Here is an 11,642-nt window from a genome sequence, read left to right as displayed (position 1 = left end):
GTCCTAGCTGCATGCATGGGGTTATTGTTCCAGAATAACGGAAGGATGGTATGATCTACTACTCGCATGCGCGTTCTGCAGTCAGGTACGAATGTTCCTCCTCGAGGTAGATGCCATCACTGTAGAGACGGTCTGTGCTGTTTCACCTTGAAACCATTACGAATGATCCATTCGACTGATTGTGAATTCAATATGCTAAAGCTGCATTTATTATGCACGTATTCTATAAATAATGGGGATTAGCGCCCAGATCCCTTTCGAATTGCTCGGATGCTGGTTGACAAGACATGATGGTCAGTGGTGAGATAACGGCGCTTACGGTTAAACTGAGGAACCATACACTTGCTTGGATAGAGTAGACTCATATAATAGAGTTAATATCTCTCGATTATCAGGATAGAAAGAGAATGATCCCAGACCTCATCTATATCCTCCATTACTAGATTGGGTAGGGTTATGCTATGCTGTATGCGGTTAGTATAGTTAGCACAGCTGACTCAGCCGCTCACCGCCCCCGGCACTGGCGTCATTATTTTTGTTTACTTTTCGAATCTCTCGCTTTCTCTCCCTTGATTCCCGCTTCATCCCATCCATCGTCTTCATTCTTGATCCCACTTGTCCGTGACTTGATCTCCATCATCATTCTTGTACATTTAATCTCTTGCACAATTGTATTCGATTGACCTCACCTTTTTCACCCCCTCGCGACATCATGGCGATTCGTCGCTCCGCCCGCCTGCGTGATCGCTCGACCTCTGCGGTATGTCTCCCCCGAAATAGCAGTTGTTTGTGTCGGATGCGCGCCCTTGCATCATTCGCGACTACTGGCTGATCCTTGTTTATCTTGATAGGAACCGCAGGCTACCCCAGAGCCGACCACAAACAATAACACCACTTCCAAGAACAACGTCAACAATAATAAGGACGCCCCTAGCAACCGCCATCAGACAGATAAGCTCCCCTCCGTCATGGAACACGATGAGACGCCTGCCCTCGAGGACTTTCCTGTCGTCCCCAAACACGCGCCGGGCACGCCTCTTAAATCCACTCCGCTCAAGTCGACTACACCCAAACCCACGTTGAAATCCACCCCGCTGAAGTCCACTCCGTTGAAATCCACTCCTCTCAAGTCCATTCAAAGATCCCCCGCCAAAACTCCTACGAGCGTGTTTACCCGCCCCCCTCACCAAGAGATGCACCCCAGTAAGGTGCACCAAAGCACCACCAAGCAGGCCGATTCCGGCTTGATCCTGGGCTTCAACCCCATCAAGAAAGACGCGTCGGGCAATGTGGTGAAGAACAATGTTCAAGACACCCCCACCAAGGCCAATGCCTCTCCCGCTTCCACCCACTTCGGCACCCCGGGATTCGAGTTCAAGTTTGCCTCGCAGGAATCAGAGCTCAGCGATGAAGCCAGGAAGCTCATGGAGAGTGTGCGTGGAGATGTCGCCAAGATCAAGGCTCAGATGATCCAGAATCAGGCCAGTGAGCCCGAACACGAACTCCAGTCCGCAGACCGCATATTTGCGCACCCCAAGGGCCAGGCCAGCCGCTTCAGCAACGCTCACATGGCCGAGTTCAAGAAGATGGACTCCATCGCCGGACACGCGTCTGCCTTCCGTGCCACCCCTGGCCGCTTCCAGCCCCTGCAGAAGACCCTCAAGCGCACCAACTCCAAAGCGCGTCTCGATGAGCCCGAGAGTCAGGGTTCGCCCAGCAAGTCGGCTCGTAAGCCTTCCCCCGCCGACGCGCCGGCGGCCGGTGCCAAGCGAGTCAAGCACGACAGCTCAGATGACGCGTCGACTCGCCGTCCAACCACGGCCGATACCCCTTCGAAGCCTGTGCAGGCGCGTCCCCGTCCTCGCCCTCGTTCCACGGTCCGCAGCTCGCTACTCACCCCGACCCGGGCCTCGTCCATGCGCGCTGCGACCAGCCTCAAGCCACCTCGCACCAGTATGATCCCGTCGCTGGCACGATCGCCTATCTCGAAGCCGTCGGATGCGCCGCACACCCCACGCACAGAGTTCAACCCTCGATTCAAGAGCAATCTCCCCTCGCTGGGCAACCTCAAGTCGATCCTCCGCCGTCACCAGCCTCTATTCTCACGCGACCCGGCCAAAATCGCCTCCGGTACCCATGTGGCTGCTCCGGACTTCACCTCGAGCATGATTTTCGGCGCGCCTCGTGAAGACGGCTCGGACGAGCTGGCGCGGACGCCGTCGCCGAAGAAGCGTGTGGAATTCAACTTCAGCACCAACGCCCCAGAGGGGCCCCCCGAGTCGCCCTCGCCCTCGAAGATTCCTAAATCAGCGCGTTCCTTGGAGCCCGTCTCCACCGACGTGGTCTATCCGACCTTGCCCACCTTGACCCCGGAGCGAGGCTCGACTGAAGTGCAATCGCCGTCCATCCGCCACGTCCGCCCCTCCGACGTCACAATTGACACCCAGCTTCCCGAGGTCTCAGGCATTCCCCATGGCATTCGCCACAAGAAAGGCAACCACGAGACCTCTGAGGCCCCACGTGATCCCAACGGACCCGACATCGCTGGGATCCCTCATGGCATTGGCCATCGCAAGCGGGTGCGGGAAGATGTTGACGACGAGGTTGACACCGAGAACGTGCCACCCGAGGAGCCGGTTGAAGGGCGCAGCATCAAGCGCGTCAAACTTGTGCCAACCCCCGCCAAGCTTGCTCCAAATCCTTCCAAGCTTGCTCCTACTCCTTCCAAGCTTGCTCCTACTCCTTCCAAGCCTGCCCCTACTCCTTCCAAGCTTGCACCAACTCCTGCCAAGCCTAGCTCTAGCCCGTTCAAGTCGCGTTCCCACACCCCGCAGCGATCGAACTCCATCACCAGCAAGGGAACGCCGTCGAGTGCACGACCCAAGAGCCGGGGAGCGCTCAGCATGAGTCGACTGAACATGCTGTCCCAGCCCAAGAGCCGCCCATGACCTCGTCTCCCTGAATAACTAACGACTGCAACACTACACGGTTTTGACAACTGTCTTCAATTCATTGCCTGCTTTTCTCTCCTATTTGTACGATGGCGTGACACGCAGCGGGTTCACCTCTGTTTCTGTACCATAATTACTTGGGAGCCACCATTTCACACGACTGACTGACTGATTGATTATTTTTGCTGGCGCTTGGATGCATCTGGCATGCGGATGGCGTTTACTTTGACTACTCTTTCCGTTCAACTGGAAGATCAATAGTCTGGAGTTGATTGATATTGTTTGATTTGAATCATGCTGCATTTGTGGATATTTACATTGCTTCTATCTTATCCTGGTTTATCCAAGTCTGTAGTGCCACGTAGATGTATCATGCACACTGTCTTCCTCTTACCCAGTAACCATGCAAACAGAGTACACACTTAACCTAGGCATCTATCTATAGATAGATAGATAATCAATACCCACCACTCCCCTCTCCAACCCCGGCACTGCCCCCAGCAACACCCAAATTCCTCATCATACCCTCCTCAAAGGCCCCCACATCCGTCATGATAGAGATCATATCGAAGCCTTGCTGGGCTCTTTCACGAGCTTGTTCGCCGTTTGTGCCTGATGACACTGTCAGTCCTGCATAAACATCCCTCCCTCCGGTAGAGAAGGGAGGGGGGGAGGGGGAAAAGGGGGGAGAGTAGGAAAATCTTACAGAAAATAGCAGCAGTCTTCCCTGCGCTCTTGGCAGCCTTCAAAATCCGCTGGATAGCAGCTTCGTGTTCGTCTCCGCCGCGCACGACGCCCATTTGTTTGGCGAGGTCGAAGGGGCCTGCATATATCCCCTCGTTAGCCATATGGTCACCATAGCCATACATGTACACAGTACAATCCATCCAATCCCTCCCTTCTTAAAAAAGAGAGAAAAGAGACAAAAAGGAAGGGAAAAAACAAACCAATAAGAACCCCATCCAACCCCTCCACCCTCGCAATCTCCTCCACATTATCGACTCCCCTCTGCGACTCAATCTGCACCATCACAACCAAGCTATCATTGGCAGCCTCGTCGTATGCCACTGCCGCAGACGCGTCGGGGAGCGAGTGAGCCGCGAAGGCGGGGCCGTACCCTCTGCTTCCCGTGGGTGGGTATTTGGTGTATTGGACTATGCGGGTGGCGTCTTCCTGTTTCTTTTTTAGTTTCTTTCTTTCTTCCTTAACCTGATTGATTGGATTGATTGTGGTGGGTGGGTGGGTGTGGGGTGTATCATAGTAGATACTAAGGGAGTGAGTATAAGAGAGAGAGGAAAGGAGATACGAACAGCTGAATGACACATAGGCGTCAAAATCCCATGCGCACCCGCGTCAAGCGCCCTCTTGATCATCCATTCTTCACCCCAGGGGACGCGGATTATGGGACTTGCGTTGCAGGAGCCGATTGCTGTTGTTAGCTTTGTTCCACTGTTAGCACTGTCATTTATTTTCCATATGCAACTGGTTAGATAGAAAACAAGTATGAAGAGGTAGGTAAATAAGGAGATAGAGATATGGAAAGGGCAATACCTCATAATACTCCCTATCAGTAATAAGCCCATGCTCGCCGTCGACTAACACCCAGCTGAGCTTGTGCGGGGATGATGCGGCGGAGGCAGCGCGGAGGATGATTCGCGCTGCTGGGGCGCTGGGGAGCCTGTTTCATCTGTCAGTATTGCTCGTAGATTTGTCATGATTGTTTTTATACGGTATATGGCTGTTTCTTTCTGTAGATGGAGTGAAGTGCAGTACTATGAAGTGGGGGAGAGTATAAGGTTACTCACATCAACCAGAACCCAAAGGCAGTCTGCTTGTTTTGCAGGGTTGTTGTGATTGGTGTTGGGAAAGGCATGTTGATATCTAGTATTTATCTCTGCTGTCTGTGTCTGGTCTGGGTAAGAGTTGAATGAATGAATCAAAGACAGATACTGTAGACAGCGGGGTATAAATGGCATAAATAGGATGAGGGGAAGACACTATTCGGATGTATGGGGAAGGCTGGAATGGGTTTAGTGTGGGGGTCGGAGGTTCTCCGCTTATAACAATAACTATCAAATAACATTGATTATTTTCATTTAGTTAGTAAATATTGATTAAAGAAGTACTAAGTAATGATGATGAAGTGTATGTGCAATTCCTTCCATCATAAATAAAGTATAACTAGAATACATACAGTACAGATCAAAGAAAGAAAGAAAAAGAAACCAACCCATCCAGACTACCCACTACTATAGCAGGCAGTCACTGCAATCGTCGATCGAGTCATTCGTTACCATATCATCAGTCAGGCCACCAACTCCGCATACAACAGAAAAAGGCACAGTAAGAAAAGAAGAAATCAAAAAGAAAAAAAAAAAAAAAGAAAAAACACATATCAAGAAGAAGAAAAAGGGAGAGTGAGAAACACCCAACTCCATCCATCCACCCATCCATCCACTGATCCACCCACCATCCACCAGTCTAAGTTAAGATGAGATAATGTTGACAAGGTCGAAAGTAAATAAAGTAGATCAATCACCCTTCATCGTAGCCAGGAATGAATCCAGATTATACTCCTCCTGGTACTGTCGGTCGTCCCACAACTCGCCCAGATCGTCGAGCCACCCCTTCTTGCCCTTCTCTTTGACTTCGCCGTCGATGTCGACCATGTCGACCTCGTTGCCGGTCGGTTCGCTCGGTTTCTCCGCGTTGTCGGCCGTTTCGCCCAGATTGAACAGGTCCAGGAGCTGGTCTGTGTCCATCGTGTTGAGGCCGGCGTTTTGTTGGTTGACCACCGTGGATGCGACGTCGATCTTGAAGCGTTGGAGGCTGGAATGGTCAGTACTAGATCATACACGATGGAGAATAATAGGGTAACATACTTCAGAATCTTCTCCTCCAGAGTCCCCCGCGTGATCAACCGGTACACGTTCACCACCTTCTTCTGACCGATACGATGCGCTCGGTCCATGGCTTGGATGTCCTTCTGCGGGTTCCAGTCGTGTTCCACGAAGATGACAGTGTCCGCACCCGTCAAATTCAGACCCAACCCACCAACGCTCGTAGTCAGCAGGAGCACATCGTAGCTCGGATCCGTGTTGAAGCGATTGACAATGTCCTGGCGCTTAGTGGCCTCCACGCCGCCGTCCAGACGCAGGAACTGCACAGACGGCAACAGTTTCCGGAACACTTCGCTCTGGACGATATCAAGCATCTCCTTCATCTGGCAGAACACCAGCGCGCGGTGCGGGCTGACGTAGCTGGCTCCCGTCGCCAACTCACCCTCACTAGGCGGGTCCACGCCGATTCCGCAGTCCAGGAGCAGATCGCGGAGGGCGCTGAGCTTGGGCGCGTGCGACACATCCCGGATGTAGGAGTGCTTGGCGTGCAGGTACTGCTGGACTTCGTTGTACTGCTTGTGGCCGTCCTTGACGACAAGGGCCGGGGAATTGCACAGACGCCGCATGTACTGCAGGGCTTGGAAGATGTGCTCTTTGTCGTTCTTCTCGGAGCTGCCCAGCTTGTTTTGGAGCTGCTGCTGCTCCTTCTTGCTGAAGTCTTCGAACAGACGCTTCTGCAGCTCGCTAGGGTCGCAGTAATAGTTCTGGATGATCTTTGGCGGGAGATCATTCAGCACCTCTTCCTTCAGACGGCGGAGCAGGAACGGCAGGACCTGCTTGTGCAGTGCCTCGATCGCCAACGCACCCGCCTCTTGCTCCCTGGAGGACGACTTGCTGAACCGGCTAGCCGCGATGGGCTTGGCGAACCGGTCCAGGAACACCTTCTCCGTTCCAAGGAACCCGGGCATCAGGAAATCGAACAGAGACCACAGCTCCAACACGTTGTTCTGGATAGGAGTACCGGAGAGGATCAACCGGTGGTTGCTGACGACGCGCTTGACCGCCATGCTCACCTTGGCCTTGGGGTTCTTGATCAAGTGGCCCTCGTCGAGCACGCAGTAGTTCCAGCCGTTCCGGTTGATGATATCGATGTCGTTGCGGCAAATATCGTACGATGTCACCACGACATCGGCGTCGGCGAGCTCGCCTCTCAACCGCTGGCGCTCTGACGGCGGACCAACATAGGCAACGCAGTTGATGAACGGGGCGTACTGCTTGACCTCCTGCTGCCAATGTCCCGAAACCGACGGGGGGCAAACAATCAGAGACGGAAGTCTCCGGACCTCCGGCGCTTGTGTCTTTGCAAACTCCTCCGCCCGCAGATGATGGTCGCTGGCGACGATGCAAATAGTCTGGAGAGTTTTGCCGAGACCCATGTCGTCGCAGAGAATACCGTGAAGGTTGTAGCGGTTGAGAAACGCAAGCCAGTTGACACCTTCCTGCTGATACGGCCGAAGCTCCGCCTTGATGGCGACCGGGAGCTTGAACTCCTCGACCTTGCGCACGTCCAACATCTGGGCCATGAACTTCCGCTCCCGCTCACGTCCTTTGAGCAACTCCTCGGAGAAGCCAGGCGGGTCAGGGATACCGGCCTCCAGAGGCACAAGTTTGACCAGAGTGGCGAAAGAGGTCGTCGCCAACAGTCGCACATCGTTGTCCGAATCGCTCATTCTACCCAACACGGGCACGACAAGGAAGATGACGTACGGCAAGATACCGTCCTCCATCACATGGATAAGGTGATAAATGCATTCGATGGCACCTTGGCGGCAGTGAACATCCACAGCATTGTTGATCGTCGGCAAGACCTTCTCGACGAGCATGGTCATACCCTCCACCGTGATGACGCTGCAAATAGTGGCGAAACTCTTCGCGGCAGCATATCGGATGACCGACAGCCTGCACTGGAGTGCCTTGGCGATCAGCGGCATAAGGCCAATGACCCAAGCATGAAGGCCCGGATCGAACTTGGGAAGGAGGGCCCGCAATGTCGACAGTCCGTCCACAACCTCCTGTCCCAGCTCAATTTCTGGATCGAGGATGCTCTCGGGGAGATCGCCGGAGAGTGCCTCTTTCAACGGTCTTTCCACCAGAACCGCAAGGTTAGGAACCTTCTCCAAGAGTTCGGCACCAAACTTGATGGCCAGCTGCTCCAGGGCATCTTTGGCCCCGCGGCGCATGATCCGTGCTTCTCTAGACTCGCGCTCGAACTTGGCCGCATCAGGGTGGTCGCGTCGGTCTTCCTCTTTGCGGAGCGACAAGATAGACTTCTCCAGATTGGCGTTGGGGTGGAATTCGGGTGTCTCGGACGTATCCACGCAGCAGTACTTGACCAAGTTCCCAATAACCTTGTCGGCCGGGCCCCGTTTGGCGGTGGTCGTGTAGTACTCCACCAAGGTCGCAATCGCAGTGGCAGAGCGCTGTTGAAGCTCGGCGTTCTCTTCTTTCTTGATGCTATCCATCATACTCTTAATGATCTGACCGGGCTTCTTCGGGATGTCCGACAAGGCCACCAAGGCCCCCGCCGCGGCAGCCCGAACCCGCATGTCCCGCTGTTCACGGACTTTGCCTGCCTCGTGAATGGCGCTTTCGGCGGTTGCCCGCGTGTCATTGAGAACTTTGATGGCAGTGATCCGCTGGGCAGGCGTCAGGCCCTTCTTGAGCCGCTCGAAATCGGGACCAACCACCTTCTCGGCATCAGCCAATGAGAACGCACTGGGACCGGCTTCGGAGTCACCCTGGACGACGACGGCAAGGACTGGTAATTTCGCGCCAGAAACGTGCGCGTGATCCCGGAAAGCATTGAGCAGGGAGTGACATTGCGCTCGAGCCACGTGGAGGTAGGATGCGATATCACTGTACCACAGGGGGCGATCCCCCTCCACGATCGGGCGTAGCTGATCGCACAAGGAGGCAGTGTATCTGCCATTTGACCTCGATCGTTTTGCATACTCTTCGACAACCATGGCGGTCGAAAGCTGCGATGTGGAGGCAGAATGTTTGAGACCTTCCAAAATGGTCGGCCAGAGGCTGACAAGATCATTCTTATCCCACAGGAATAGCAGCTGCCCAAGGGCTTGGGCGGCATACATCTTGGACCGCAACATGGTATCAGCGCCTACTAGATCAATATCGCCCTGTAGCATATGGCCATCGACATTGTGAGCCGATGACGTGGGTGCGACCTCTTTCTTTTCGGCCTTGCGCCCGCGCTTCTTGGTAGCATCCGGCCCAGCCGGGTTGGAAGTGGGCGACGACTTGGCCGGGGCTGATGCGCTGGAGGGAAAGGGGACACCCGAGGGCTTGATGAAGAGCGAGGCCTTCATGGCCATCGGGTACCGGGGCACACCGAACGGAGCCATGGTCAGGGTAATGAGCGGTTGGATATGAGACAGCAGGTCGGGGTCCGACTTGAAGGTGCCGTGCTGCTCCAAAACCTTCAGCAGCTCAAACCATACTTGGAGAGACTGCTTGAGGACGCCCTCGTTCCGCTCGACGAGCAAGTTCTGGAAGACCAGACGTAGCGCCTTGCCGTTCACCCATTCATCGGTCCCGTCACCCTCGAGCTGGAGGAACGTCGTGAGGGCGCGAAGAACAGCCAAGCGCACACTGGTGATAGTGTGTCGGAGGAAGGGATAGAGGCGAGGAACGAGGTTGCCAAAGGACGACTCGGGATCGGCTGCGGCGTTGGATTTCATCGCATCGAGCACCTCCCGGAATGTGCAGAGCTTCGCCAGCAGATCCATGACGGAGCCCGTACTGGCGCTGAGATCATCTTGCAAATTGGACAGACAGTCCCACACGATGGTCATCAGCGGGCCCAGCGTATTCTGTCGCGACGTGACGAACTCCTCCGCGATGGGGACCAGCGTGGCCGCACTGACCGCACGAACATCGTCGTCGTAGTCGCCGAGCCCCTTCATGACCGCGCTGAGGATACCATCCATGAGGTCGGCGTTTTTGACCAACAAGTCTTTCCGCACCGCCACGAGATACCGCAGGCCGATCATCCCACCGTGACACACCTCCCAAATCGGACGCTCCAAACCGAGGTCTTCCTGCATGACGATCCGGTAGAGGATGCGGTAAACGGCGACGACGGAGCGCGAGGGGAGCTGGGACAGAAGCGCACCGAGCGTCTGGCCGACCGTCTCTCGAATGGGAGCGACCACGTTGTCCGAGATGTAGTCTCCAAAGCGATCCAACATAAGCACGCAGACCAGTCGACACGCCAGATCATCCAACCATTTTCGGTTCAAGGCATCATTCTCGGCTCGGGTTTTGTCGCGGACGCGACCCGCCCCGGCGCCGTGAACGCGGATGACCTCTCGGAGCGCCATGGCTGCCCCGTGGCGAACCTCCCAGTTGGGGTCGAAGATGTCGACCATGAGGAAATCACACATCGGATCATACGGCCACGTGAGGCTCGGGCCTTCCTCCGTCACATCCGGCTGGATGAGCGGCTTCTCGGGCGCCGTTTCCCCCTTGAACTCGGAGACAAGCTTGGAGTCGTCATCATCCCCGGCAGGGCGGTCGAGGGAGAAGTAGTCGGTTTTCGAGTCGCCATTCCGCTCCTCGCCATTTTCCGTCTTGACCGGGTGGGGGGTCGTGACGGGGTGGGGAGTTGTGACGGAGGGGGTGGTCACGTTGTCGGAGAGTTTCCGCGTGGACAGGTCGACGACGCGCACTTTATTGGCCCCAAACTTGGCGCTCTGCTTGTTCTTCCGTTTCAACTGGTTCAGCTGTCGCTTACTGAGACCGGCCTCCTCTCCATTGGCGGGTTCGGTTGGGGAGACGACGGCGTGTTCGGTGGGGGTGTGGTTGTTCTCCTTGGGGGCGATGGTGTTGGGGGAAGGGTCGGCCTTGGGCTTCAGCACTAGGTCGCTGTCATCGATCAGATCCTCCTCGATATACTCCCCCGCCAAGCCTAGTCGTGAGTGTAGGGATTTCTTCTGATGCTGCAACCGGGCCGCCGGATCCATCGACGCCAACGAATATTCGTATTCCTTGCCCGCGCTGCCCAGAAGTCTCTTGCCGTATTTCAAAATCGACACGATATCCAGCGTCTCGGGTCGGAGCAGGCCATCGTCCGCGGACGGCAGATCCTCTTCTGATTTGATCTCGACTCCAAGGTCGTTATCGTCCTCGTCGAGCTTCTTGATCTGTTCGCCGTCATCCTCATTGGGGTCGAAGGGATCTGCGTTTGAGATGATGAGACCGATGGCCTTGGCGGCCGCTGTGCGGGTGTCCCACGATTTCGAGCGCAGGTAGGGCAGGATACGCCCGAGTAAATTGAAGAGCTCATCGGGGTGTTGTTTCTGGACATCGGCCAGTTGCTGCGCAGCGGTATTGCGAATGAGTGACGTGCTGCCCGTCTCCAGCAATCTGCGACACGATTGGTCAGTGTGGGGGGAGGGGAGATCAGGGGACGGTCCTACTCACGTGACCAGACGATCAAGGCTGCCAGAACGGTTAGCGGGATCTGTGACGGTACCAATACCATAATACCAAAACAACACGAGGAACTCACCGGGATGCCATGGCGGCTCAGGGAGATCAACCCAGTTAAATTTGATGGGTGAAATTGGTCAATCTCACCCACCGCTTGGACAGCGCTGGGGAAGAAGGTTCCAAATAACACCGGAGGGATCGTTTGATATGGTCAGGAAGGATCGATCCCAGGGGAGATGCGACAGGGGAGACGGGTGAGGTCAAGAAGAATCAAACAAGACAGGGAAAGGGTAAAAAACGATAATACAAGGAATTACACCCTGGTCACAGCATGGGGAGG

The 11,642-nt window shown here is 55.1% G+C and overlaps 3 protein-coding genes across 3 annotated transcripts; 1 reads left to right on the top strand and 2 right to left on the bottom strand.

Annotated features, from left to right (window-relative positions):
• Positions 1-597: 597 nt before the first annotated feature.
• P168DRAFT_310866 (uncharacterized protein) lies at positions 598-3,260 on the top strand. The gene is made up of 2 exons (XM_024839433.1): positions 598-760; positions 852-3,260. Exons 1-2 carry the CDS (start codon positions 713-715, stop codon positions 2,946-2,948), a joined length of 2,145 nt encoding a protein of 714 aa, XP_024692829.1. The 5' UTR covers positions 598-712; the 3' UTR covers positions 2,949-3,260.
• A 148-nt stretch (positions 3,261-3,408) lies between these two features.
• Positions 3,409-4,884, bottom strand: P168DRAFT_327214 (HpcH/HpaI aldolase family protein; the record flags this gene model as incomplete). The annotated part of the gene is made up of 6 exons (XM_024841215.1): positions 4,757-4,884; positions 4,503-4,629; positions 4,262-4,390; positions 3,899-4,124; positions 3,658-3,774; positions 3,409-3,563 (listed from the first exon to the last, which is right to left on the bottom strand). The coding sequence occupies exons 1-6, from the start codon at positions 4,822-4,824 to the stop codon at positions 3,409-3,411; spliced, it is 822 nt and encodes a 273-aa protein (XP_024692828.1). The 5' UTR covers positions 4,825-4,884.
• Positions 4,885-5,482: 598 nt separating this feature from the next.
• On the bottom strand, positions 5,483-11,392 carry P168DRAFT_318577 (DNA-binding ATPase; the record flags this gene model as incomplete). Its single annotated transcript, XM_024840216.1, has 4 exons — positions 5,483-5,780; positions 5,834-11,236; positions 11,294-11,311; positions 11,382-11,392. The coding sequence occupies 4 exons, from the start codon at positions 11,390-11,392 to the stop codon at positions 5,483-5,485; spliced, it is 5,730 nt and encodes a 1,909-aa protein (XP_024692827.1).
• Between the last annotated feature and the right edge of the window lie 250 nt (positions 11,393-11,642).

Source organism: Aspergillus campestris (assembly GCF_002847485.1).
Source record: "Aspergillus campestris IBT 28561 chromosome Unknown P168scaffold_6, whole genome shotgun sequence".
In the NCBI taxonomy this organism is placed as follows: domain Eukaryota; kingdom Fungi; phylum Ascomycota; class Eurotiomycetes; order Eurotiales; family Aspergillaceae; genus Aspergillus; species Aspergillus campestris.
The sequence above is the reverse complement of the archived record's forward strand: the minus strand, read 5'-3'. Positions and strand labels throughout refer to the sequence as shown.

Bases quoted from the DNA above. Each gene is read 5' to 3' on its own strand.
- P168DRAFT_310866 (XM_024839433.1), top strand. From the start codon at position 713: ATGGCGATTCGTCGCTCCGCCCGCCTGCGTGATCGCTCGACCTCTGCG. The intron at 761-851 runs GTATGTCTCCCC...TTATCTTGATAG, and splicing joins GTGATCGCTCGACCTCTGCG to GAACCGCAGGCTACCCCAGA.